Source organism: Paramormyrops kingsleyae, chromosome 23 (genome assembly GCF_048594095.1).
Source record: "Paramormyrops kingsleyae isolate MSU_618 chromosome 23, PKINGS_0.4, whole genome shotgun sequence".
NCBI classification, from domain to species: Eukaryota; Metazoa; Chordata; class Actinopteri; order Osteoglossiformes; family Mormyridae; genus Paramormyrops; species Paramormyrops kingsleyae.
Window position 1 is genome coordinate 3,787,174 of NC_132819.1, and position 27,402 is coordinate 3,814,575.

General features: G+C 43.7%; 2 protein-coding genes and 1 pseudogene across 2 annotated transcripts in view; all 3 read right to left on the minus strand.

The window, feature by feature from the left end:
• Positions 1 to 2,731: 2,731 nt before the first annotated feature.
• Positions 2,732 to 14,568, minus strand: LOC140581985 (class I histocompatibility antigen, F10 alpha chain-like). The gene is made up of 6 exons (XM_072706008.1): positions 14,520 to 14,568; positions 10,774 to 11,034; positions 9,923 to 10,201; positions 8,780 to 9,064; positions 8,572 to 8,691; positions 2,732 to 2,877 (listed from the first exon to the last, which is right to left on the minus strand). The coding sequence occupies exons 1-6, from the start codon at positions 14,566 to 14,568 to the stop codon at positions 2,732 to 2,734; spliced, it is 1,140 nt and encodes a 379-aa protein (XP_072562109.1).
• A 3,613-nt stretch (positions 14,569 to 18,181) lies between these two features.
• On the minus strand, positions 18,182 to 25,601 carry LOC140581986 (BOLA class I histocompatibility antigen, alpha chain BL3-7-like; annotated as a pseudogene).
• Positions 23,701 to 27,402, minus strand: part of LOC111846291 (class I histocompatibility antigen, F10 alpha chain-like) — a 127,772-nt gene continuing 124,070 nt past the window's right edge. The window contains exon 7 of the mRNA XM_072705833.1: positions 23,701 to 23,840. The gene's annotated coding sequence lies outside the window, so the exon portion shown is untranslated. The remainder of the gene's footprint in view (positions 23,841 to 27,402) is intronic.

Genomic DNA, 27,402 nt, shown 5'->3' on the forward strand with positions numbered 1-27,402 from the left:
ATTGACACACAGCTGATTTATGTTGGGTAAATTGGGCCAACCACAGCTTATTCCATTCTGGCTTAGACTCAGTGGGGTTTATAAGGCAAGACTTTGAGGAGTGATGTTTTTGGAAACATGTGGCCTAACCCTGAAGATCGCAGAGATTAGATGCAAATGTTTTGCCTTTTTTTAGCCCCCCTCCCCCTCCCCCCCTTTTTATCTTGGCTTTTTGCTGTTGTTTTTTTGTTCAGAATGCTCTTGTGTGTTTCATGGATATTTTGTTCACTGTAAGCAATACTGTAAAACTTTTTCTGTTCTATCATACCGTGTTTCTACTGTACCTCCTGTAGTAAACAGTAAAGAAAAAACTTGTTTGCTTTTTACTGGAATGCTTTTGAATGTGAACATTACTGTACATGTGGACATACAGTTACCAACCAAGACATTTCTGGTGTCAAAATGGTGGATTGCATGTTTTGCATGCAAATACCTGTAAAACTGAAACATAAAAGTCTATGCAGTTTTTGTAATGTCAATAATAGCCAGTATTTTGAAACCTGGTGTACTTTGATTGACTGCATGTACCTTGTGAAGTGAAAACAAGTGTTATTCTTTGACAGAATAATTTCATTTTGAGTCAGATTTATAGTGTTTTTGTAAAGTTAGTGTGTGCAGAGAAAGATGTGTTCTATTTTGAAATGAAGAGTTAGTATATATTTAACAAAATGTATTTTTGAGAAGAAAATTATCCATTTGGCCAATTGTGTTTTGTAGGTGTGAGTCTGTGTTAAGAGTTTAGAAAAAGTATCTGAAGTATGGGTAAGCGCTTGTTAGAGATTGAAAAAAACTGTAATAGATTTAATAACACAAATGAAAAAAATAAACGAATAAACAAAAAAGTCCCCCTGTATTTCGCGCCCCACTTGTCACGTCTCTGTTCCCCACCAGAGGGGCGCGCCTCACACTTTACAGTTTTTTTGGATTGCTTAAGCACGATTTTCAAAACAGGGCCCGTGTTTTCAAAACAGTACACACAATTAGCACAACCACACACCCAATTGGCAAAACACTACAGATCCTTTGCATAATTAAACACTCCTGTAAAAACTATACACTTATGTTTAAAAACCACACTTTTTTACCATAAGAAACACACGTTTCACATTTACTATACTCTGTTTGCACGAGTTACACTCTGCTGTGATAAACCTAAAACACTTTTAGCACTTCTACTTCCCTATGATTAGAGTAGGCTACCATCAACAAAGTACAAATATAAAGTAAATCCACCAAACACTACACAAGACCAATTTATTTCTCAACATGCCCAAAATGTTGACATGGAGATTCACAGTACAGTAACAACATGTCACTTTACGTATTGTACTGTAAGTTTACTGTTACAAAAAAAACACTAGACATTGTCTCTTCGCCTAGCTGGATCTGGCCAAAGAATTTCATCAACATCGCAGGCAATGTTGTCATTAGCAAGACACCTTGGAAAGAAACGTCTTGAATGACGAATCCATCCTTGTATTGCTGCTACCTCCATCTGGTCACAGGCCTCCTCCATGGCTTGGATGAGGGGTACCTCAGCCTGGAGACGGAGATCATATACCTTCCACCGCCATGCCGAGAAAAACTCTTCTATAGGGTTGAGGAATGGAGAGTATGGTGGAAGATATAGGACGGTGAAATGAGGATGTTGCTGAAACCAGTTCTGAACCAGAGCAGAGCAGTGGAAAGACACATTGTCCCAGACAACAATGTATTGCATATGATCGATTTGATTTGCTGCTGTTATGTTGTGCAATTGGTCCAAGAATGTAAGTATGAGTGCTGTGTTGTAAGGGCCCATATGGGCATGGCGGTGGAGGACCCCATTCTGTGTAATGGATGCACAGAGTGTTATATTTCCCCCACGTTGCCCTGGGACATTGACTATAGCCCTGTGGCCAATGACGTTTCTTCCCCTCCTTCGTGTTCTCGTCAGGTTGAACCCAGCCTCATCTACGTAAATGAACTCATGCTGGATCTCCTCTCCATCCATTCGTAAAACTACCTGAAGAACAGTGTCAGGCAAAATTGTGTAGTTCAGTGTAGATGTAGTATACATATTACAGTACAGTAAAAGATTATGAGACAGTATGCAAGATCACACTGCTAAAGTGACTACATACCTCTGCATAACCATGCCGCAGTCGTTTCACCCTTTCGGAATTGCGCTCGAAAGGCACTCGATAAATTTGCTTCATTTGAATAGTGTTTTTTTTTAGGATGCGTGCCAGTGTTGATATTGAGACCTGATGGATATCGTTGAAACTGGCATGGTTATTGACAATGTTAGCTTGGAGCTGTTTGAGTGTTATAGCATTGTTGGCCAAAACCATGTTTACTATCTCCCTCTCTTGCTGTTCTGTGAACATAGGAGGCCTTCCCCCTTGTCGTTCCTGACCCTCAATCCTATGTAGAAAAAAAACAGTAAACAATAGTACAGTATATTTCACAGGACAAGGTAACAGAAGTGCTGATACTGCATAGAATACAGTACTGTAAAGCAGTTACTGAAACCGTGCAGATGTTTTTGATATGGTAATATTTGTACAATACCTATTTTCCAGCCGAAATGTTCTTATCACACTTGCCACTGTGTATCGGCTTAGATTTGGCTGTACTCGCAGTCCAGCCTCCCTCAGCGTCAGGCCGTGGTTGACAACGTGGTCAACCAATGTTGCGCGGATCTCATTTGTCAGATTCGGTCCTCTTTGAGCACCTTCTTGTCTTCCTCTTCCTCTTCTTCTACCTCCAGCATGGCCTCCATCTCTTCCTCTGTTGATTCCTCTTCCTCCCCTTCCTCCTCCTTCTCGTCCTCCTCCTCGTTGTCCTCCTCGTCGTCTTACTCTTTCTCTGACTCTTTCCATTGTGCTTGAAGACAGATGAACTCACCTGCTGCTTTTTATAGTGCTTAAACACCTGATTGGTGTGTCTACAATTACAGTTTTTCCCAATCATTTTCACACTTGTCTCAATACCATGTCCACTTTTTCACAACACTTCACACAGTGGGCTGTACCAATACACACCTGAGCACATCACTTAACCTTTGGTGCAAAATGCCCTACAATCACCAAAACGTTTCATAATTCACCCAAAAGTGACTCATACTGCCATAACAATGACAAATGCTGTCACCCAACAACACTGCTGGGGCACTCAATGTTCAATGGGCTAAAAAACACTAACAACTTTCAGCATTGCAAATTACATATATAAAGTGTGGCTGTATCCTCCAGTTTGGCACAAATTACTGTCATGTTGCACTGTAAAAATTAAATAAACAAGAACTACTTTTGCATGTAAAAATTGTAATACCAACCAATTCTAAAATGCTGTAATATATTTCATTAGAAATCATGTAGGTGTTTCCGTTTCTTTTTTGCAGTATGTAAATATTTCATTCCTATCAGAAAATGCCAATCCAAAGATGGCCCCTTTTGTACATATGGCAAATTGGCACTAACCAAACAAATTCCTAGATAGGTTCTTAGCTGAAATTTCAGGCAGTTTCATTCAGATTTCCAGCTTCAACCATTGTAAAATGCTTGGGGTGATCTAGGGCAGGGGTCTCCAACTCCAGTCCTGGAGAGCTACTGTCCAATAGGTTTTCTATCCTACCTGGCTTCTGATGAGTCACACCTATACTCAAGTAAATACCAGGAGCAGGTGAGGCTCATCAGAAGCCAGGTAGGATAGAAAACCTACTGGACAGTAGCTCTCCAGGACCGGACTTGGAGATCCCTGATCTAGGGGGATGGTGGTGGTCTAGTGGTTATGGATCTGGCTGGGCTCCCATTAGGAACACCGGAAGCTTGTGAGTTCACTCCCAGGGGGTGTCACCATTGTACCCCTGAGCAAGGCGCTTGACCCCAACTTGCTCCAGAGGGACAGTCCCTGTAGTTACCGTACTTCACTATAAGATGCTTTTGATAAAAGTATCTGCTAAATGAATGTAAATGTTATACTGTAATATATGTGTTGCCATGCCCACTGTTTTTGCACAGATTACATTGTGTTGCCTTGCAAAAAGGAAAGGGACACTCCATGGCCTCATTCGTATAGATGATGTAGATGGTAACGAAGCAGCAAACAAAAACAAAATTAAGAAATTTCTGCTAAAAGCACAATTATTTGTGTTAGTGCAAGTGCATAGTGTCCTTTGTCTGTCAAAATGCAGCATGTTTCAATTGACAGTGCTCTAAATTTCATTAGGTTTTGACCTGAAAGTTAACTGTTTTGAACAGATTATCTAAACGTCTGAAAAATCTGCTGTAGCTGTACAAAGTTTTGCTGGTGGCGAACACTGACTGAGAGAAGTATTCATGAAATTTGGGGGAAGTGGTGATTGAATGCATATTGTGTCAAAGCAATGCAAACGTATACATAGTTTAGCTCACATGGTCCAATGGTACGGTGCACGTGTTAAGTGTTGTGAAAAAGTAGACATGGTATTGAGACACGCGTTAAAATGATTGGAAAAAACTGTAATCCCCGTGGGGAAATTTGTTTTTTACGCCTCCCTCAACTTGTTCTTTTTCGTAAGCAAGCTGTTTGCAGGCAGATACCCGTGACAGCGCCCAGGGAGCTGGGGGTTAAGGGCCGTCCTTGCTGAAGGACCCGCAGACATGCTGAGGCTGTGTTTGAATTTTATTTTGCAATAAACATTGTGTGAAAATATAGGATACAACAACAAATCATATATATGCATTTTGCAGCACTTCAAGTTGTGTTTTTTCAGGCATTGTACTTTGTGTGACAAAGTGAGAGTGAGAGAGTGCATGTGCTATAGGTTTGGCAGCATGGGTCACTTTTGGGTGAAGTGTGAAGTGTTTTGGTGGTTTTAGTGCATTTTGCACCGAAAGTTAACTGATATGCTCAGGTGCATGTTTGTAAAGTTTTTTGAAAAAGTGGACATGGTATTGAAACAAGTGTGAAAATAATTTGAAAAAACTGTAATATTGGTAATTGCATGTACTGCATTCTATGTTCTTTATCTGTTACATGTTTTTACTGCTGATTTACTTTTTCACTCAGTTTCGGCTTATGACTACAGTACATCATGGAATTAAATTATGAAAATGTATAGGTGTTGTGTCTTTATATTGTGTATCCCAGCTCAGACAGAACACTTACATACAATGTGATACAAATTTCTATTTCCGTTTATCAAAATTTCAGAATTATTTACAGCTTTTTATTCAGTAGACATTTTAGTCCAAAGTGAGAGTTTACGCATCTGATCATGATTACAGAATTAAACCACATTCTGCCATTTGCTATGTACATTTATTTATTTACAAACATGTCTGCCCAAAGTGAAGCAGAATGAAGGATCGGAGCGCAGGGTCAGACTGTCCCTGGAGCCGTGAGGGTAAAGGGGCTTGCTGCAGAACCCGAGTGCATCACTGTATCAGCCGTGGGATTGGAACTGACAACCTTCCAATCACAGGCACAGAGACCTAAAAGCAGAGGCACACAGCACCCAACAAAAGTGCCCCCCCTCCTATTAGACACACACATCCTGGTGAGAGCAAAGCCATTTATCCAGCACCCTGGGGCAGTGACTGGGGATAAGGGCCTTGCCGTAGGACCCATTGATGATATGATACTGTGCGGGAAACGGGATTTGAACCGGCAACCTTCTGGGCATTGATGTCCAACCTTGAGAACCACACACCATCTTATGTGCATGGTAATGTCATTATTAAACATGTTCAATGTTCCATATTGGAAACCACTACAAAGTCATGTTGTAGATTACTTAACCCTCACCAGTGTGTAACTATGTAACTCAGCCAGATCAGAAGCTATATCAGGTCATTAATAATGGTTTCCTGTAATAATGAAGCTCCAGCCAAAGCTCACATTTATCCTGATGTTCTGTTACACTGTTTCATACGTTTATCAGACACATTCATGGTTTCATCATGCAAACAGACTGCAGTGCTGCACAGTGACAGAGCAGAGTGTGTGTGTGTGTGTGTGTGTGTGTATCATATCTACATGATCATCTCATCCTGTCTTCTGGGGGTTGGGGGTTTCCTCTGGGTACTCTGGTTTCCGCCCGCAGTCTAAAATATTCTAAGGTGAATTGCAATTGCCAAATTGGCCAATAGTGTGAATGTGCGCGTGAATGGGGAGTGTGGTCTGTGATGGGTTGGTGCCCCGTCCTGGGTTACTCCCTGCTCTGTATTGGGTTGGTGCCCCGTCCTGGGTTACTCCCTGCTCTGTATTGGGTTGGTGCCCCGTCCTGGGTTACTCCCTGCTCTGTGTTGGGTTGGTGCCCCGTCCTGGGTTACTCCCTGCTCTGTGATGGGTTGGTGCCCCATACTGGGTTACTCCCTGCTCTGTGATGGGTTGGTGCCCCATACTGGGTTACTCCCTGCTCTGTATTGGGTTGGTGCCCCATCCTGGGTTACTCCCTGCTCTGTGTTGGGTTGGTGCCCCATCCTGGGTTACTCCCTGCTCTGTGTTGGGTTGTGCCCCATCCTGGGTTACTCCCTGCTCTGTATTGGGTTGGTGCCCCATCCTGGGTTACTCCCTGCTCTGTGTTGGGTTGTGCCCCATACTGGGTAACTCCCTGCTCTGTATTGGGTTGGTGCCCCATCCTGGGTTACTCCCTGCTCTGTGTTGGGTTGTGCCCCATCCTGGGTTACTCCCTGCTCTGCGTTGGGTTGGTGCCCCATCCTGGGTTACTCCCTGCTCTGTATTGGGTTGGTGCCCCGTCCTGGGTTACTCTCTGCTCTGTATTGGGTTGATGCCCCGTCCTGGGTTACTCCCTGCTCTGTATTGGGTTGGTGCCCCGTCCTGGGTTACTCCCTGCTCTGTGTTGGGTTGGTGCCCCGTCCTGGGTTACTCCCTGCTCTGTGATGGGTTGGTGCCCCGTCCTGGGTTACTCCCTGCTCTGTGTTGGGTTGGTGCCCCGTCCTGGGTTACTCCCTGCTCTGTGATGGGTTGGTGCCCCGTCCTGGGTTACTCCCTGCTCTGTGTTGGGTTGGTGCCCCGTCCTGGGTTACTCCCTGCTCTGTATTGGGTTGGTGCCCCATCCTGGGTTACTCCCTGCTCTGTGATGGGTTGGTGCCCCATACTGGGTTACTCCCTGCTCTGTGATGGGTTGGTGCCCCATACTGGGTTACTCCCTGCTCTGTATTGGGTTGGTGCCCCATCCTGGGTTACTCCCTGCTCTGTGTTGGGTTGGTGCCCCATCCTGGGTTACTCCCTGCTCTGTGTTGGGTTGTGCCCCATCCTGGGTAACTCCCTGCTCTGTATTGGGTTGGTGCCCCATCCTGGGTTACTCCCTGCTCTGTGTTGGGTTGTGCCCCATCCTGGGTTACTCCCTGCTCTGCGTTGGGTTGGTGCCCCATCCTGGGTTACTCCCTGCTCTGTATTGGGTTGGTGCCCCGTCCTGGGTTACTCCCTGCTCTGTATTGGGTTGATGCCCCGTCCTGGGTTACTCCCTGCTCTGTATTGGGTTGGTGCCCCGTCCTGGGTTACTCCCTGCTCTGTGATGGGTTGGTGCCCCATCCTGGGTTACTCCCTGCTCTGTGTTGGGTTGGTGCCCCGTCCTGGGTTACTCCCTGCTCTGTATTGGGTTGGTGCCCCGTCCTGGGTTACTCCCTGCTCTGTATTGGGTTGGTGCCCCGTCCTGGGTTACTCCCTGCTCTGTGATGGGTTGGTGCCCCGTCCTGGGTTACTCCCTGCTCTGTGTTGGGTTGGTGCCCCGTCCTGGGTTACTCCCTGCTCTGTATTGGGTTGGTGCCCCGTCCTGGGTTACTCCCTGCTCTGTGATGGGTTGGTGCCCCGTCCTGGGTTACTCCCTGCTCTGTGTTGGGTTGGTGCCCCGTCCTGGGTTACTCCCTGCTCTGTGTTGGGTTGATGCCCCATCCTAGGTTACTCCCTGCCTTGCACCCATAGCTTTTGGGATAGACTCTAGACCCCCGCAACCCTGCATAGGACAAGCAGGCATACAAAATGGATGGAATTCTAACCAAGTAAGGGGTGGTACACACAAAGTTACTCATTATACATTTTTTAACACAAAGATACAGAGGTAAAGAACCATCCAGTCTTTATAGCAGGGGTCTCCAGATCTGACCCTTGGTTCCAAATCCAGGCCTTGTTTTCAGTTCGGCAAGTGTTGGCCGTTGAGGACTGTAATTTGAATAGCCCTGGAATATATCGTGGTTACACATCTAGCTGACACTTTTATACCTAAATACATTAATTTCACGTTTATGAACCGAAAATGCATGAGATCATCTACAAATATTTCAGTGATAGCCTTGCATGGACACTTTATCTCAGAGTTTTCTGAACTTTTCTTTATTGGCACATGTTTTTGGAACTTTGAATGTACAGTTTCTTACAAATGACTTGTTTATGGTCTTAACGGTGCATAATTTTAGAATTAACAATGGTGGCCTGGGTTTTAAGAAAAATATTTAATCAATGGCAGAAGAAAATAACTCAGCTCTGTTTCCAGGTGGACGCCATTGTTCTCTGTGGGTCAGTTTCTGTCGGCTTTTCTGTTACCTGTTCTGCTCCTCATCCACAACACGAACCCAGCAACATTAATAGCAACAAGAGCCAGAGCAGCAGCCAGAGCAGCAGCCACACAGCCGACGATGACGATGATGCCCCAGGAAATGCCTCCTGAAATAAGGTTCAAACACCATGTTCACCCCTGACAGTGACGCCCATCAGCTGCTCTCTCTCATTACTGTGTCGCTGCTCCTCTTACCCTGATTGGTCCTTATGTTCTTATCCACAGGAATATCTTTCTGTGAGTGCTGCACGACACACTGGTAGCTGTTCATCTTCCAGTCCTCAGGCTTCACCGTGAGTTTTGATGAGATCTGGAATGTTCCGTCCCCGTTTGGCAGGGTCTCCCCCACCTCCACATCACTGTGCATGTCCTCTCCATCTTTCTGCCAGATCACCACGATCCCTTTGGGGAAGAAGCCGGTTGCGTGGCAGGTGACAGGAGAGGAGGGGTCCTTCTGCAGCAGAGACACCTCAGGGCGGACTTGGGGAGAAAGACAAAAACATTCATAAATAAAACGCTACACTTCATCACCAGCAATCTCTCCTGTAAATATATAATGTGATTAATGTTCTACACATTTTAGCTATAAGCCTGCATCAGGACAGGGACGGCTGTCCCCCCCCCGCCCCCCCCGGGTGTATCTCTTAGTATTTCTGATTAATAATCTAATAACATCTAATTCCTGGTCTTAGAGGAATGTCATACGAGGAAAGGTTAGTTGAGCTAAATCTGTTCAGCCTCAAGCAAAGGAGACTGAGGGGGGACATGATCCAGGTCTATAACAGGTTTGGATGCTGTTCAACTGAATAGTTACTTCAGCATTAGTTCAAATACAAGAACTCGTGGCCATAGGTGGAAATTAGCGGGAGAACATTTCAAACTGGATTTAAGGAAGCACTTCTTTACACAGCATGTAGTCAGAGTATGGAATAGTCTTCCTGATAACGTAGTGCAAGCTGAATCCTTAAACATCACCGGAGGGGCAGGTTAACAAAGAAAGTCTCAGGATTAGGATCATTAGGCCGGTTTTACAATAATGTAATATGGTACATCACTGTACAGCATGTTATTTTGACATCTTGGAGAACAAATTAGATGAGCATGGCGTGTGGTCCTGTTTGCTGACTATCGTGCCTCGTGTGCTGGGAATTATACTGACAAACTTTCCTCATACTACAGTCATTTTTAAAATACTTTCAGAATACTGCATACCATGGGATTTATGACCATGAATGAGAAAGAGGTGAACTGAATGTATGCGCTCATCTTCTGACTTCATCCCACCCCAGGATGTCCAGACCCCACCCCACAATCTGCTCCAGACCTGCTGTACTGTACCTGTCCTCTCCAGTGTGCTCTTCCCGTAGCTCACATACTTCTTCAGTGACTCAATGCACTGCTGGGTAAAGTAGCTTTTTATGTTTTCTAACTCAGCTCTGTCTCTGTCCCACTTCTGTTTAGTGGGAATCGCCTGCATCACTGGAGCCACATAAGTCATGGTTCTGAAGTCCAATGCAATGAAGTCACTCCCATCATAGCCATACTGATTAAAAGCACCTGTGGCCCCAGTTTCATCATCCCACTCACAGCCGTACATCTGCTGAACTGTGTGGATACCTGAACAGAAAGAGGAGAGAATTAGCAGGCAGGTTTGATACGGTTTCATCCTCTGGGCGTCATTTTCACAGCATTTCAAACAGGCCTGTCAGCAGCTCCTCACTCTCAGCATCCTGCATGTACACTGCAGCTTTCAGGCCTTTTTAACTGTGTGACATTAAATTCACACACGAGCTGCATCACAGCACACATACTGTACAAACAGCACAAAAGGCTGATGATTTAAGTGTGTCTGATCACAAGTATTTCTAAACACTTTGTTTAAAGGTTTACTGTACCTTCATATAAAAAAGACAAATAAACAGCCTCAGTATTGATTTCCCAGCTGAAGCTACATACCAGTGTGTCTAGCGAGTTACTGGACGGTGTGACTGCAGATCAGTGTGTAAAAGCACATTAGCAGAATTCTTATTTTTCTGTCATTTTTGATCTCATGTAAGAATAAATCACTGTAAATAAAGTCATGCAGCTAAACACGCACAGCCGGCATAAGTAAAAATGTGGAGTGTCGCCCTGAAACAGAAAAACACGTCACACTGTCAGGGTCACTGACATAAACATGCAGCACTTACCTCCAGTTTGGTTGAAACGCGGCTTTATAATTTCTATTCCGTTTTTGAACACCGGCTCTGTACTCATGGAGATCTGAGTCTGTTGGTCCCAGTAATCAGGACCCACAGCCTTTGTCACCCAGTCCTGACGAGGAACCTCTTTGCGTATTTTACTGTCATAGTAAGTGAAGGGCTCCCCGTCCACCAGCCCTACGGTCATAAACTCTGGGAGGTTCGGTATCCCTGATGTACCACTGTAGACATACTGCAGGGAGCGTGTGGCTGGAAAAACAAGACACACATTACGGTTTGTAAGTATTTATAATTCTTTTTAAATGCTCTTAAAGATCATCACATTTCATTCCTGGAAATGTCAACTATTTTCCTGTTCAGATTCAGATTTATATAGCTGAATTATGATTAAAAAGTATACTATGCTTGTGCGCCTCTTTGAATGAATGGCCCATCGGCGAATAATTTTTTAAGTTTTATTTATAACAAAGAACAAATCAAGAACATCACTGCAGTGTGGCAATTACTACAAAGTACAAGACAATCTTACATATTAATTATAACAAGTACAAAAGGCACATGAGATAGATTAAAAGAAAATGAGGAAAAAAAGAAAATTTGTCTTTATAATCTTAAGATATTCAAAAAGTATAAACAAATATTTTGCATTCTTTTTTCATATGCTTAAGAACCCATTAAAAAGTAGGCCTACGTAACTCTTTCTGAAAATGCAAATGCTGAATCATTGACTGAATCATTTTTAGAACCTTTGATAATTTCCCCAGCAAAATAATATTGTTTATTAGGAAAACTAACCTTTTGTTATTAGAGACAAATCCATATGTTACGTGCCAAATGGGCACGAAGCGGAGACAGAGAGGAGCGGGAGACCCGGACGTCGGGGAAGGGAAGGATTTATTTGGGAAACAAGGGTTTTACGGGGGAGACAGTCGGGCACCTGGGACAAACAGGCAGTAACGTCAATGACAGTACTGGGGGAAGACGAACAGGGAGGTACTTAAATACACCAGACTACATTGAACGAAACTAGACACAGCCGGTGACATGAGGATTCCACACGGAAGTTTTGTTAGTCGATATTTTTTGTACAAACCGGTCCTCACTTGTGGCAATACTTATTCTGGCCAACAGATGTCACTGCACTACATAGACAGCGTAGGGCCCGTAGATTCAGAGAACGACCGAAAGACCCAGTTAACTGGAATTTTCAGTGAACGATGTGAACCAAGTGAACTGGCGAACCAAAGAACCACTGAACGAACGAGTGAGCAAAAAGACGTGAACCGCTGAACGAACTGGTGAACAACCAGACCCGATGACTATTGTGATCAGCGGGTCTTCTAGTTCAGTGAATCGTTCTGAGCTGCAATAACCCTTCAGGTCAGTGGGGGCGCTCAGATCGAGTGGTGATCAGACAGATTGAGTATGATGTCAGTGTTGTTGCTGATCTCAAGTCAGTGGAATTGTACAGTTAGTGGGAGGTGCTTGGTGAACTTAAGCGTGCCCGCTATGGCTGCATATTCTTTTGCTGTTTAGTATGTGGTGTTCACATAGATTTAAATGAGATTGATGTCAAATGTGACAGATCGTTTCATATTATTATAATTTTATGTAATTTGAAGTCTTCGGGTTAGCCGTGAATCTCATAGCATAAAGTTTTAGTTTTGTAGGAACTTAACGTTCAGTTTATGTAGCGGTTTAAATTTACGATTATTAGTTTACAGTGTTAGAGTAAATTATACCTGATGGTGTTAATGTGTGTGTATCTACGTGTCTGTGTGGATTAGGTTTATATTATATTGTGGGGACCAAATGTCCTATACAATGTGATAAAAAGCTGTTATATTTTGATGTTGTGGGGACAATTTTTCAGGTCCCCACAAAGATCTGTGAATGCAATTAAAAAATAAAAATGCCAAAAGTCTCTTATTTTGTTTGGTTACTTATGGTTAAGGTTAGGGCTGGGTAGGGGCTGAGGTCGTCACGTTGGTTGAGTTGGATTAGAGTTTTCCCAATAGAAATGTTTGGAGATTCCCGACAAAGATATAATTACAACCCCCTGTATGTGTGTGTGTGTGTGTGTGTGTATGCGTGTGTGTGTGTGTGTGTGTGTGTGTGTGTGTGTGTGTGTGTGGTCCAGGTATACATTACATTGTGGCATGGGCGTTGCCGCCATTAAATCTGAGGGAGACGTGTCCCCCTCACATTTCATAATTATTCGTTTGGACCCCCCCACATTTAACATAAAGTATTAGTTTTATGCCAGTGTCCCCCCCACATTCAAAATGCTTCTAACGCCGCCGCATTGTGGAGATATTTGGTAAAGGTGATGAAAAGTTGTTATTTTGACATTGTGAAGATAATTTTTTTAGTTCTTACAAGGGGAAATTCAATTTTATAAAAAGTCTGTGACAGCGATCAAAAAACTACCTTCTGATTACTTTTGGTGTTTGGTTGATGTCATATTTCCAGGTGTGACGGTGCCGAGTGTGAAACTAATCGCCGCATTATAGGTATGAAAAGAAGACAGAATAGGAGAAATACTGAAGCAGAATGACTTCAACAAAGTGTCAAACATATTATTCAAGTAAATGAATCGCTTATTTGTGACTGAAGGCGACTGTATTTACACAAGCGACCATTGTCGAAAAGAAAGACATTACTGTCACTTTCGAGTGCTTTACAGGAGGTTGTTCATTTTTAACTTAAGGTTTCATTGTAAAATACCATAATGAACAAGTAATGCGAGTTTCTAAAATTCTGCTTAAGGCAAGAAAAATGAAGTTACAGCGAGCGGTCGCTTCTGCCGTGCAGGAGAAGCGAAGCAACTTTACCTTTAAAAATTGCGATTATGTCAGGGCGGGCATTCTGTGACAGGTATATATAGGCAGGGGCGTTGCTAGAGATTTTGGGCCCCATGAAAGCATATCATATTAGGCCCCCCAGTCCAAACCAATCCAGTTATTTTCCTCATTTTTTAGGGCCCCTGTCACTCAGGGGCCCTTGGAATCGTCCTGGCTTTCCTCCCCCTTACGGCGCCCCTGTATATAGGGCCACCTATATAGCACTGTATGGTGTCAAGGCCCACTGGACCACGTTTGATAGCATTTAATAACCAAGTATCGATATTCATGTTTCAAAAAATGTACTTTCTTTGGCACAGAAACAAAATTCACATTCAGACACAGAAACTAACATATAGGGAACTATTCAGATAATTCACATGAAAAATTAAAGATTTGTTTCATCTGTAACTCTGGGCAATATGGCCAAAAATTTTATCATGACAACATTTTTCAAATCAGTCGATAATTATCACGATAAATGTTAAATCATTATTTCTTTCCCGTTTTAAGACTGATTTTTACTCCCAAGTTAAAGTTGAAAAAAAATCAGATTGTTAATTATAGGTATAAACTAGTATTTATCGTCAGAACGTGACAAATTGTAATGATGGTCAAAATGATGCTTCCGGAACCCTGTGCTCTATTTTCTGACCACAATAGATGGAGCCTCTGTTCAAAAAAGGACTGAAAGCTAACAGGTGTTACGAAACCAAATGTGTCATGTCGGCTTTAAAAACATTTTGGCCATTACTGCCAAATAGCATTTTGCATTTCACACGTCTAAGATAGATTACAGGTTATTTTAGTCATCGATGAAAAAATGCCACTGCTGACATTTTTCGTATCTTTCTTAATTCTCTGTGGATTATTACTGTCAGGATTTCTCACCGTTGGATATTACTGTGGACTTTCCTTTTGGATCTCGCTGGATTACCATTGTTGAACTGGTTGCTTTGGACTTAATTAAATTAAATTAATGAAATTATTTGACACTGTAAATTATGATACAATTAAAATTGCTAATTGAATGTGCTTCAGTTGAGCCAGAAAGAACAGAGGAAATGCATCAGCCTTTGAAATCAGAACTTCTGCATGATACAGGATTCAGGAAAAAGGAGTGAAGAGAACAAAATATGGATGGAAAGAAGAAGCGGCTCCACCAGTGCAAACCACAGCAGCAGAAGTAACAATTCATGCCTTATTAGCCGCTATTCTACCAGAGATAGACTACAGATACGACATGATGGACAAGTTGTGTACATTCAGCTACATATTTTTTTTCCCTTTTTGACTAAAAAGTGCATATAACAGTGTTGTTAGTGCTGGATGCATGTTAAGAGAACAAACAAAAGTTAAACCAATTTAAAAGTTTAAACTTTTAAATCTTGAACTTCAACACATCAACAGGGTTTTGGGCTAAGCCCCAGATCTCCCCTAGAACCACCCCGCGGATTCGCATATAAAATTAAACTTTAAATCTGAAATTCACTCACAACTGAATATCGTTCGCCAAGAAATCTCAAAACTAAAAATCCTTAAAAAGCCTTAACTTTAGAAATGTTTAAAAGTTAAATTGACACTTACTGGCAAATATGAAGTCAATGGCAAACGAAATGAGCGTAAAAAGCAGAGTGTTCCACATGTCGTGTAAAATTCTGGGTAAAAGAATGAAAAATACAACCCACTTACAGATGGACCTCCTGGACACTGTTAGACTTCATAGCCTGTTGCGTTTTTATGAGAGCAGAACACAGACACGTTGCTAGCCAATAGTAACCAAGAGAATACCTGACATCACTACTTTGTGTTAATTATTAGGATGTGAAATGACGCACTGACATCCATCCAGTGTGTGATGCCCCCGTCTGAGCAACTTGCGCGACCGAAGTTGTTATATGCAGTTTTTAAAGAATTTTTTTTTTTTTGCTAAGTTGGACCCAGAGTAACACTATAAATTAATACCTCGGTACTTATTAAAACATTGATTTATTGATTAGTTACACGCACAGAATGGAGTGAAGAACAGTCTGCAGATGTTTCATTCAAACTTACCAGGGGAAGTACAACCATTAAATGGGTCCTATGGTGAAATGTGGATGTTTTATGTGGTACCAAGTAACTGGACTTTTCAATATGGTGCAGATTGGAAGGAGGGATTTTGTGTTTTTGGGGTGGTGACAGGGGAAGGGTTAAATAAAATGTGTTGAATTTCGTTAGTTAATCAAATTATGTGTATTATCCTTTTTAACTGTTAATGAGACAATGTGTGATGTTTGTTTAATGTAAACTGTGTTCTTTACCCTCCCCCTTTGGGGTTGTGATGGTGTCAAGCATCGTTATAGAGGGGGGGGGGGGGGGGGGGGGGGGTTAGCATGAAGCGTGGGAAGGGAAATGGCTGGTCAGACCTCTGAGGTCACCATGGCTTTGGTTAAGGCGTATCCTGTATGCTGCTCAGAGTTGTTTTGTGCGTACAGTAGGTATTTTTTCTTCCTTCCTTTTTGGGGGAGGGGGTATTGAATTTTGGGGTTTTTGAAAATAAAAGAAATATATTTTTGGAATCCTGCTGTCTTCCTGTATTTTGAGGCCTCTACCTCCTGGTTTTTGCTGGTGCTCAGGGCATCACAACAGGTGTCATAAGTGGGACCAGCCACTAGGAGGTAATAGTGAGTAAAAAATTGACTTTTCTTCAAGAGTTTTGGTGAGAATGCCTCCCAAGAGGATTTATGCTGAGTTGGCAGATGAATCGATTCCAGAAGGTGCTGTTGGAGGTGATCCTCAGACATTAAGTGTCGACCAGTGAAAAAGGTGTCAGACCTCCTACAGTACAGACCCACCTGCCATGCAACAGGCCAGAGAATAGTGTCTGCAGCAGGACTCAGATCAGCAACAATCCTGATCTAAGACCCTGAAACCTCAGTTCACCTGCTGCAACAGAAGGTACATCTGCGGACTGGCCCGACATCAGGCTCAGGAAGGAGTGACGTTCAGCACAGCATGTCTCCAGGAGAGGCAACCCTGACATCTTCCAGCTCCTCAGATCTACAAGGTGTGACTCCCCAGACCAACCTTGCAACTTCACATCAGTTGAATGAACAAGACAATACAGCCCCAAGGCTGGTTAGGGAGCCTCACCTGCAGTGTCTACAGGAGGATGATGATGATATTGGGCTCTGCCTCACAACATCTGAGAGATTAGCTGTGGTGTGTCGGTGCCCAACAACCAACTGGGCAGGTAGGTTAGTGCCCCTCCTGATAGGCCAGACTATGAGTGCATATGTGAATATGTATGTATATATATATGAGTCACTAGAGTATAGCAAGGTAAAGGCAGCTATATTAGCTAAATATGAAATGCATGCAGAGATTGACCTGCTCCAGTTCTGTTCCACTGAGGTGTGAACTGATGAGACCCCAGGGGAGCTTTATGTGTAACTCAGAGCTCCATCAAAAATGGGTGCAGCCACAAGGGAAGAGTGAGGAAGAGGTGGGGAAGTGTGATAGTTCTGGAGCAGGACCTCCATCTGCTGGCCCCAGAGCTTCAAGAATGGATCTGGGAAGGTAACACAGGCTCAGTGGGGGAGGCTGCAGCCTTGGTAGATGTATATGGGGCAGCAGGTAGGAAAACCCAGACATGGACTTAAAGTGGGTGGAAAGGGGCTAAGGATATTGGGAAGCCACACCAGGTACCTTCACCTGCATCAAGAACATCTGGAGAAGGTAAGTGCATGAGTGAAAGGGGTGAACCTACTAAACTGGGTTTAATGAAGCCGGACAGAAGGGGGTAGTATGATATCAGTGTGGTCAAGCAGGTCACCATGGCTTTGGTTAAGGTGTATCCTGTATGCCGCTCAGAGTTGTTTTGTGCGTAGATATTTTTTCTTCCTTCCTTTTTGGGAGCCTAAATGCCCTAACAATCCTTCCACTCATACCAATATCTGTAGGGTTCCCTGGCCATCGTCTATTATACCTGAGTGTAGAGCCCCGTTACATTTGATTCCTGTTATCCTTAATTAACACAAAACAAAAGGTGGTTTTTCACTGTCCAAAGTTTCGATGGTGTATCATAGCGGCAGTAGCACTATGCACAAGCACCTGCAGAGGAAACACACAAGCGCTAGTCTGGATGATGGAGTGTATGAAGTGATGAATATGAAGTGAAGGGGATTAATTGTCAATGTTGACACACCACAGCACACAGTGCACAACAACGAAATGTGTCCTGTGCATTTAACCCGTATGTGACATACATATTTATGCATTAATGAGATTTTAGAAGCACCAGCGTGTTGACTGCATATTTTTGGACTGAAAAGGGAAGCTGGAGTTCACAAACGAAACCCGTGTTGTGTGCTGAGAACATGCAAATGACAAACAAAGTGCAGGGCTGCAAACAGACAGGCAGCGGTGACCTAGCATGTCATCTGTTGTTTATTAGTAATCAGTTGTGGAAACCAAAAGTGATGTGACTGCACTGGTTCAGAGTTTGTTTGTGTATCAGAGTTTATATAAATACAAAAATGAAGATGAAAAATGAAGAAAGGAAGTCTTGGAAAGGTATATGTTCATTTTAATACATAATTTCAAGAATAAAACAAAATGCTCTTTTTTCCCATTTCAGGAAATATAAAATCTTAATTTCAGTTAATGTGGCAACACAAAAGCGAAATCACAAATTAGCCTGACATCATCACAATTATTTTACTACCCCAGGTCAATAAGAATTATTTGCATAATGCAACATTTACACATTTATTTTACATTGGTTTGTTAGCAAATCATTTTAAATTTGAGTTTGTAATTCCTCAGCTTAGACATCCCTCATTTTTTGTGGTGAAGTCTATCTGGGGTGAATGGAGCCATAATCATCGTCATCATCATCATTGTCATCACCATCATCTTCATCATCATCATCATCATCATCATCGGATACAACGGAGGGAAAAATGTGGCAACATCCAGAGTATTATTTTTATTAAAATGGGGTCAATACGTTGACAGTTTTTGTATGTAAATTTTACTTTTATCTGGAACGAAGCCTGTAACCCAGAAAGAGACGGTGTGTTAGCAGCAGTAAACATCGCATTTCAAAAACCACACGTTGGCAAATGTGACCAGGGGGGTGGGGGGGGGGCAGTGGTGATGGTGCCCCAACCAACTCCCAGGTGTCAGTCAACTATCATGGGCAGCTGTTCCTGGCTCTTCCGGGCGTTACAGAGCGCCCACACTCACTCCCAAGCAAAGGGGGCAGAATGACTCCAATCCAACTGACTGCTGCCAGGTCTGACCCCCACCTACCCGCCTGGCTCACCCTTCGAAGCGCCAGAACCCCCCCTGAACACAGACCACCGAGGACGATGCACCTGGACCCCAGCCCCCTCACCACCTCACCCACACCGTAAATAAACACCCCCCCCCCCGGGGACTCGATCACTTCCTGTGTCTCTGGCTCTTTCCTGCACTCGGCGTGATGATGATTTTTATCACACTAACGATCTTCGTTTAAAACACATATCATTTCCAAACTGCTGTTTGATTGTGTCATGTGACCATGGCATTGCCTCACTCACCAGAGTTACTCCTCTTCCTCCAGACCAGAAATGCACCAATGACAACAGCCACCACAAGAACAGAGACTGAAACATAGACGCCGATGAGGGTAAGGGGAGAGCCGGAATCTGGAATCAGAAGCAGAGAAGGAGTGATGGGAGAAAAGGAGAAAGAAATCCAGAGAGACAGATGCATTATTAAACACACTGTCCAGCAGACGGATCTTCTCCTGGACTGTTTGGTGACGATTCCAGCACAATAAATAATAAATACACATTCATACGAGAAATGTTTAGCTTTAAGGAGAGACTGGCTAGATATCTGCAGGCGCCGTCTTCTTTATGATTTAAAGTATTAGATTACATTTAGTCAAATGCAGGTAAAACAAACTACATCAGGAGAAAGAGCAAAGGATGGTCATTATGTCATCAGAAACAGGGGGATGCAGTGGAGATGGAGTGAGAGCGAATGGGTGCCAGTTGGGCTTTGGGCTGTTCACATGCGTGCACAGCAACGAGGAATAAAGGCAACATGAGCCAAATTTGCCTTTGAGGTAAACGCCAGTCCTCAGCCTGAGCTCTTTGCTGCTTCATATCACTCACTGCTGTTGCTCAGTATCTGTTTCTCCATCACCGCCTTGACGACGCCGCGGTCGTCGCTGATGTGCTGCACAGTGCAGGTGTACTCATGCTCCCGCAGGTCCTCAGGCGACACTCTCAGGCTGATTCTCTTCTGAAAGGTCCCGTCGCCGTTGGGAACCGTCTCGCCCACCGTCACGTCGTCGTGGAGCTCAAGCCCGTCCTTCTGCCAGAACATCACCACACCGCTGGGGGAGAAGCCGGTGGCGTGACAGATCACAGGAGAGGAGTCGTCTCTGTGGAGGAGAGACACGACTGGGGGGACTGGGGTGAGAGAGGAAGGGGAAGGTTTTATATTAACATTTATATTAATATGAGGTGCTGAGATGCTGTGACTGATCATGGACAAACACATGTTCCTGCACCTTTCTTCTGCAAGGTGTCTCTGCCATGGTCCAGATACTTCTTCAGCCATTCGATGCATGTGATCTGCAGGTAATTCTTCCAACCTTGAATATGCTGATACTTAGGGTCCCAGTTCAGCTTGGTTATTACAGCCTTCTGGTTGGCCGCCGTCCAGGTGAGAGTGTTCAGATCCAGGCTGATGAAATCCTCCCCGTCGTATCCCTGCAGATTGTACCCCCGAATGGTGCCGTCACCATCCAGCTCACAGCCGTACATCATCTGGGCTGTGTGTATGCCTGCCAAAACAGCCCATGACAGGTGAAGATGTTACGGGACGGTGTGTGGCTCAGCCTGAGGTCCAAAGGTCGCTGGTTCAAACCACAGTCTTGGCGGAATAGTTACATGTCTGTGAGTCCTAGAGCCTTTAGCCCCCAGTTCCACATGTGGCTGCCCTGTGGCATGAACCCCAAGTTTGCTCTCATCTGTGTTTGTGTCTCATGGAGAGCAGGATGGGGCAGGCAAAAGGAGAATACAGTGGTACCTCGGTTCTCGAACTTAATCCGTTCCAGACTCCGGATCGAATCCTAAAAAGTTCGAAATAATGGAAAACCAATTAATTGGTTCCTGGCCCCCCAAAATTACACCTAAATATGTTTTTTTAAGCATTTAAACACAAAATGAACGTAATAAAACAAGAAGAGCATTTTTTCTTAATGGCTTCCAAAACGATAAAGATCTTATCCCAACAATTACCCCTGTCCTGCCCCGATTGTCTGCTCCTTCCGAGTGCCACACCCCCTCGTTAACCCCGCGTGGGATCGCCATGTGATCTGCTGTTTCTGGTTGTTGTCATTAGTCCTCTGTATTAAGTCCGCGTTTCAGTTTGTTTCCCCAGTCCGGTCATTGGGTGCGTTCGACTTGCTTACAGCGCTGGCTTAAAGCAAAGCATTCTGATCCTGACGCAATGCATTACGGTTAGATGCATTGCCACCTCTCACCCGGCTGCACAAACTGGAACCGCCTCCGTGACGACACACCTTTGCCCTTATTGGCTGAAGAGTTTAGTTACACGCATGACGTTTGTATCCCAGGCAGTTCCGATGTGTAATCTGCTATTTCGCCCGAATAACATGTAAGGCAGTGAGAACTGGTTTTCAGTTAATTTACCTGGTAAAATAAAGTTTAAATAAATGACACAAATGCTCTAATAGTACACGTAAGTTAGTGGTTTATTTATTGTTAGTTACTGTAATGTTGCGCTGCGATATTTGGTCTGTGAAGAAGGCTGTGAAGAAGGCATTCAAGTAAGAATTGCATTGTAGTATGACTCATTTCCTGGCGCGTACAATTTATATTAGGTCAGCGTTCACGGTTCGACTTCTGATATTCAGATCGAGTTCTAGGTCAAACTGGTTTGTTCGACTTTCAAGAAATTCGAGTTCTAGTGAGTTCGAGAACCGAGGTACCACTGTATCATCCTATTCTGTTTTATATATATAAAAAACTCTAAGTACAATACCAGCGGTGTCCACCAGGGGCATGTACTGGGTGGCTGTTGGGATGGGATCAGACTCACTGTAAGGGAATCTGTAGAGTTAACATGGCATCATTAAAATTGTTGTGCTGAGCAGCTGTCCCTGAAAACAGGGAGAAAACTGAGTAAAGGAGGGAAGCAATGGAGAGAAGCTGCTTCAGGGCAGAGGCAGGAGAGCTGGGCTCTGAGACTTTAGCCACACTGGGAGCGATCAGTCCTGAGAAGAGCTTCACCAGGACCACCGACAGCAGGGCATGTGAGCCAGCTGGATGATGCAGAGTCAGAGGGAGCTTCTCTGCGGCCGTAGCAGAGACTCTGCCTTTGGCAGCGGTTTTTATTTACGGGATGCTGGGTCACGCTCAGAGCCGCCAGCTGTTGGGTCTCGGGGAACGAGGCGGACGACGCGCAAATTGAGAACCAAGCAAGTAGCTGCTGCCTTTAGCCTCTCTGAGATGGAGGAACTGGGTACACGTTGTGTGCAGGAGTTTAAAGGAGGTGCATTAAAAGTTAATTTGGTTATTATGAAAGGCTGCAGAGTGGGTTAGCAGGGTTACAGCAGACTGACTCTGCCAGGTTCAGATGGCTACAGTCAGCTGTGCTCTAATGAGTAATGAGTCTCATCATGATGAAAACCACACATCACATGACCAGTGCGCCGAGTGGCTTTTTGAACAGCTAGATATGGCGTCCATAAGTGAACCGAAATGAGTCACACAGGTGCTGGTGTGAGCGGTTTCAGGTCTGCCTGCTGCACGTTTCCTGATTAAAATGAGTAACAGTGAATGGCGACGATGTTCATCTGCCATTCTGGGTTCAGCATAGGTTGGTACAGCTTCGGCCCTGAGACTCTCATCATTTACTGTGAGATTTCAAGCTCCGCCTATTGAAGGGCAGTGTTTCCCAATCCGGTCCTCAGCTCCCAGTAAAAACGTGGACTGTCTGTGAGTTCCCGAAGACCAGATTAGGAAACACTGATCTAGAGGGAAACTTTGGTGGGAACCAGCTACTAGAAGCTTCGGTGAGTCTTTTGTCCGCAAATCCAGAAGAGAAAACCTAATCTGCACATGAGGAGCTTTGCAGAGCTCCACCTCCATCAGCGATTCCTGCTCCTTCTGCTCTGACTTGTGAAAGATGCTGTGACACTCTGAGGGCTGAGCTCACTGCTCTCACCCTCAACTACACGTCCTGTGTCACTGTGTACTGAGCAGCCCAGAGAACTGCGTCCTGTGGGATGTGAGACTGTCAGGATGAAGGAGAGAAGCCAAGGTTCATACGGCCACCATCTGATGAGACCCAGTCAAACAGCATCTCATGGTTACCATGGAGGGAAATGAAGGGAGAGTGTCATCGATAAATACATTTCCTGTTTGTCACCACATGGCATGGTGGTTTTGACGCAGCTGCATGCATTAGTCCCTGTGCACTCTGCAGTCGGTGGCACAGTCTGACTGTCACCTTAGCCCTGGGATGTCAGTCGTTTTAAACGCTCCAATTAAATCTGTCCAGTGGCAAAGGAAAAAAGAAGTGAAACTGAACAGAATCCACAGCTTCCTCAGAGAATAAATGACCCCCCCCCATGTACCTCAGAGCTATAGTGTGAGTCTGTGAGCACAGTGTCAGTCTATAAGCTCTGTGTATAAAGGACAGAGGCTCTTGATGCCACCTTTTCTGTTCAAATGTAAGTAAAATGCCAAGGTCATGCAGAGGTAGGCAGAACTCCCCTACACAAAAATAATATCTTCAGAGTTACAGTATCAGATCTGTCTCCTGATGAGAAATTGCTTAGTAATTTCATATGAAACTGATTCATATGAAACTCTTAGACTCTAATATATATGCTATTGTGTATGTATACAATATCAATTCTTAGGAAAAAAACAGAGAAATCTAGTTTAATCTATGAATATTAATAAGTACTTTAAAAAAGCCACCAGAAAATTAAATACAGCAAGCGAATGTATAAGATGTCAGGCTCACTGCTGTAAACATGCAGCACTTACCTCCTGTTTGGTTGAAACGCTGCTTTGCCACTTCTGTGTTGGTTTTGAACACCTGCTCTCCACCACGAAGTGCTGAGTCTCCCTGTCCCAGTAATCTCAGGTATCCCTGTCATACCGCTGTAGACATACTGCAGGGAGTGCGTCACTGAGACAACAAGACACACATTACAGTTACTGACACTGGAGCACAGTGATCACTCTATGTTTCTGATCATTTATACAAATAAATTTTGTAAGAATTGAAAGATTAAAGGTTTTTATTTGTGACATGCAATGAAATGCAAGGTGTGAACTCCGCCATAATAAACAAAACAAACATTAAAAGTAAAAATATAACAAACAGTCATAAATAAGTAAAGTTATACTCTAAAAAATGAACAGACCAAAGATGTGCAGCACCAATCAAATCAATTGTGAGATAAATAAGGAGAGAACATGAATTTGAAGAGTCAACTAAGTATTAAGCAGTGTGATGGCTTTGGGGGTAGGAGCTCCATCAGAGCCTCTCAGCTCTCAGTGAGAGACGGCAGAAGCCCTTTCCAGACCGCAGCCTGGTAACCATACACTGTCTGGCTAAAAAAATTTGAATTTTTCGTTGGACCGCCTTTAGCTTTCATTATGGCGCACATTGGTCATGGCATTGTTTCCACAAGCTCATGCAACATCTCACCCTTTATTCTCATCCAGATTTGCATTCATTTCTCACCGAGATCCTGTATTGACAAGTGAGTTGAACCTCCATAAAGCCTCCTTCAGCACATCCCATCCATCCATCCATTGTCCAACCCGCTTATCCTATTGGATCGCGGGGGGTCGGGAGCCTATCCCGGAAACAATGGGCACGAGGGAGGGAACAACCCTGGACGGGGGGCCATCCCATCGCAGGGCACACTCACACACCATTCACACACACATGCACACCTCAGCACATCCCAAAGACCTTCAATGAGGTTAAGGTCACAACTCTGTGATGACCAAGTCATACGTGAAAATGATTCCTCATGCTCCCTGAACCACTCTTTGACAATTCGAGCCCATTGAATTTTGGCATTCTCTTCCTGGGATATGCCCATGCCAACAGGGAAGAAAAAATCCATTGATGATGAATGGAGCTGTAACCTGGCCATTCAGTAGATTCAGGTACTCAGCTGACTTTACTTTATTGGTGCATAATGTTGCTGAACTGTAATAATGATCCAGTCATTGGCTCTTAAGTATTTGCTGATATAAATTCAAATGATGACGTTTTTTTTTGGCCAGGCAGTGTCTAATAATAATAATACAAAATTATTCATTACACAACTCAAATCCCAAATGTAATGAATTTTATTTAAATGAACAAATAAAATTTGGGAACCAGTGGCCATGTGTCTCTAACATCGGTAGCAAAAACATTTGAGTTATTACTATTCTTTTAGTAATAACACAAAAATGTCATGCTTAAAACATTCCTGGAATCTTCGATATAGCATTCACAGCGCCCTCTATAGGATTCTGTCAAAACAACATCCCCTAAGGTGGCAGAGATCTTGCCAAAGAAGAAGGTAACTTAAGGCCTCAAATGGGACTTACAGTATATTAGGCCTAAGAAAACAACATTATTTCATATATAAAATTAAACACTTTAAATCTAAAATATGCTTGCAACTGAATACTGATTATCAAGAAATCTCAGAAATAAAAACCACAGAACAGACCCAGATAGCATGCGGATGTGGGCCACTTCTGGCAAATGTGTGCCACTGCTGGCCCGGTTCCGGCACCGGCAAACGGATGCATGCCAAAAGTGGCCCACTTTTGATTAGACATATGTGGCCAAAATGTCACAAAACAGATATGGGCCACATATTAAATACTTTATTAAAAAATAGTTAATGGCTTGCTGCTCTGGCCCACTTCTGGCCATACCTGTCAAGTTTTGGATTTGAAAATAAGGGAAATTTTCCGGCACCCGCCGCGAGCCATCCCAGCACCCCAACCAAGCTCCAGTATCCCTTACATTTTAAGACAGGTGTACAAGAAATCAAAAATAACCATTTACATTTTATTTTCATTACACATTTTCTTTTAATTTCTTATGTTCACTCATGTGGCTCTCTGGCATTCACTAATGACTTATTATACAGATTTGTTGCAGACTTTGTATCCTTGTTGAAGTCGTCACAGAAGGTGAAAGTAACGTTGTTTTTCGCACACAGAATTGTCATTTTAACCTCCGCATTTATGACCTGGTTAATGTTGTAAATGACCTGCAGACTACTGCAGGTGGCAGTTCTCGCGAGGCTACTGACAGTTCAGTTTGGAGAGGCAGAGGAATTTTTTAAAAATGATATTATAATACGGGAGATTTATGGGAAAATACTAATACGGGAGGTCGGCGGGAAAGAGGGGTAAAATACGATAGTTTCCCGGCCAAAACGGGAGACTTGACAGCTATGCTTGAGGCAAAGGTATGGCAAATGTGCACTTGTGCTTATGGAAAAAGAAATGTTTTCTAGATGTAATGAGTGTGCTATTTGGACAGAGCACATTACATTATTTAAACGCATTATTAAACACTTATGTACGGAGCCCCTAAGGTAGGGAACCCTTAAGGTGACAAAGGAGCAGAAAAAAAAACGGCAGGAGGGAAAAAAAAAAAAAGTCATGTTTTTCAAAACTTTTGCGATATAACCCAAATATACACTCACCTAAAGGATTATTAGGAACACCTGTTCAATTTCTCATTAATGCAATTATCTAATCAACCAATCACATGGCAGTTGCTTCAATGCATTTAGGGGTGTGGTCCTGGTCAAGACAATCTCCTGAACTCCAAACTGAATGTCAGAATGGGAAAGAATGGTGATTTAAGCAATTTTGAGCGTGGCATGGTTGTTGGTGCCAGACGGGCCGGTCTGAGTATTTCACAATCTGCTCAGTTACTGGGATTTTCACGCACAACCATTTCTAGGGTTTACAAAGAATGGCGTGCAAAGGGAAAAACATCCAGAATGCGGCAGTCCTGTGGGCGAAAATGCCTTGTTGATGCTAGAGGTCAGAGGAGAATGGGCCGACTGATTCAAGCTGATAGAAGAGCAACTTTGACTGAAATAACCACTCGTTACAACCGAGGTATGCAGAAAAGCATTTGTGAAGCCACAACACGCACAACCTTGAGGCGGATGGGCTACAACAGCAGAAGACCCCACCGGGTACCACTCATCTCCACTACAAATAGGTAAAAGAGGCTACAATTTGCACGAGCTCACCAAGATTGGACAGTTGAAGACTGGAAAAATGTTGCCTGGTCTGATGAGTCTCGATTTCTGTTGAGACATTCAAATGGTAGAGTCAGAATTTGGCGTAAACAGAATGAGAACATGGATCCATCATGCCTTGTTACCACTGTGCAGGCTGGTGGTGGTGGTGTTATGGTGTGGGGGATGTTTTCTTGGCACACTTTAGGCCCCTTAGTGCCAATTGGGCATCGTTTAAATGCCACGGCCTACCTGAGCATTGTTTCTGACCATGTCCATCCCTTTATGACCAACATGTACCCATCCTCTGATGGCTACTTCCAGCAGGATAATGCACCATGTCACAAAGCTCGAATCCTTTCAAATTGGTTTCTTGAACATGACAATGAGTTCACTGTACTAAAATGGCCCCCACAGTCACCAGATCTCAACCCAATAGAGCATCTTTGGGATGTGGTGGAACGGGAG

What these genes read in the sequence shown, in the direction of transcription:
- LOC140581985 (XM_072706008.1), bottom strand. Translation starts at nt 14,568, where the DNA reads ATGGTAATCCAGCGAGATCCAAAAGGAAAGTCCACAGTAATATCCAAC. An exon ending in GTCCACAGTAATATCCAACG is followed by an intron (nt 11,035 to 14,519) that starts GTGAGAAATCCT and finishes TTGTTTTTCCAG; the next exon opens with CCACACGCTCCCTGCAGTAT. An exon ending in GAACATAAGGACCAATCAGG is followed by an intron (nt 8,692 to 8,779) that starts GTAAGAGGAGCA and finishes ACCTTATTTCAG; the next exon opens with GAGGCATTTCCTGGGGCATC.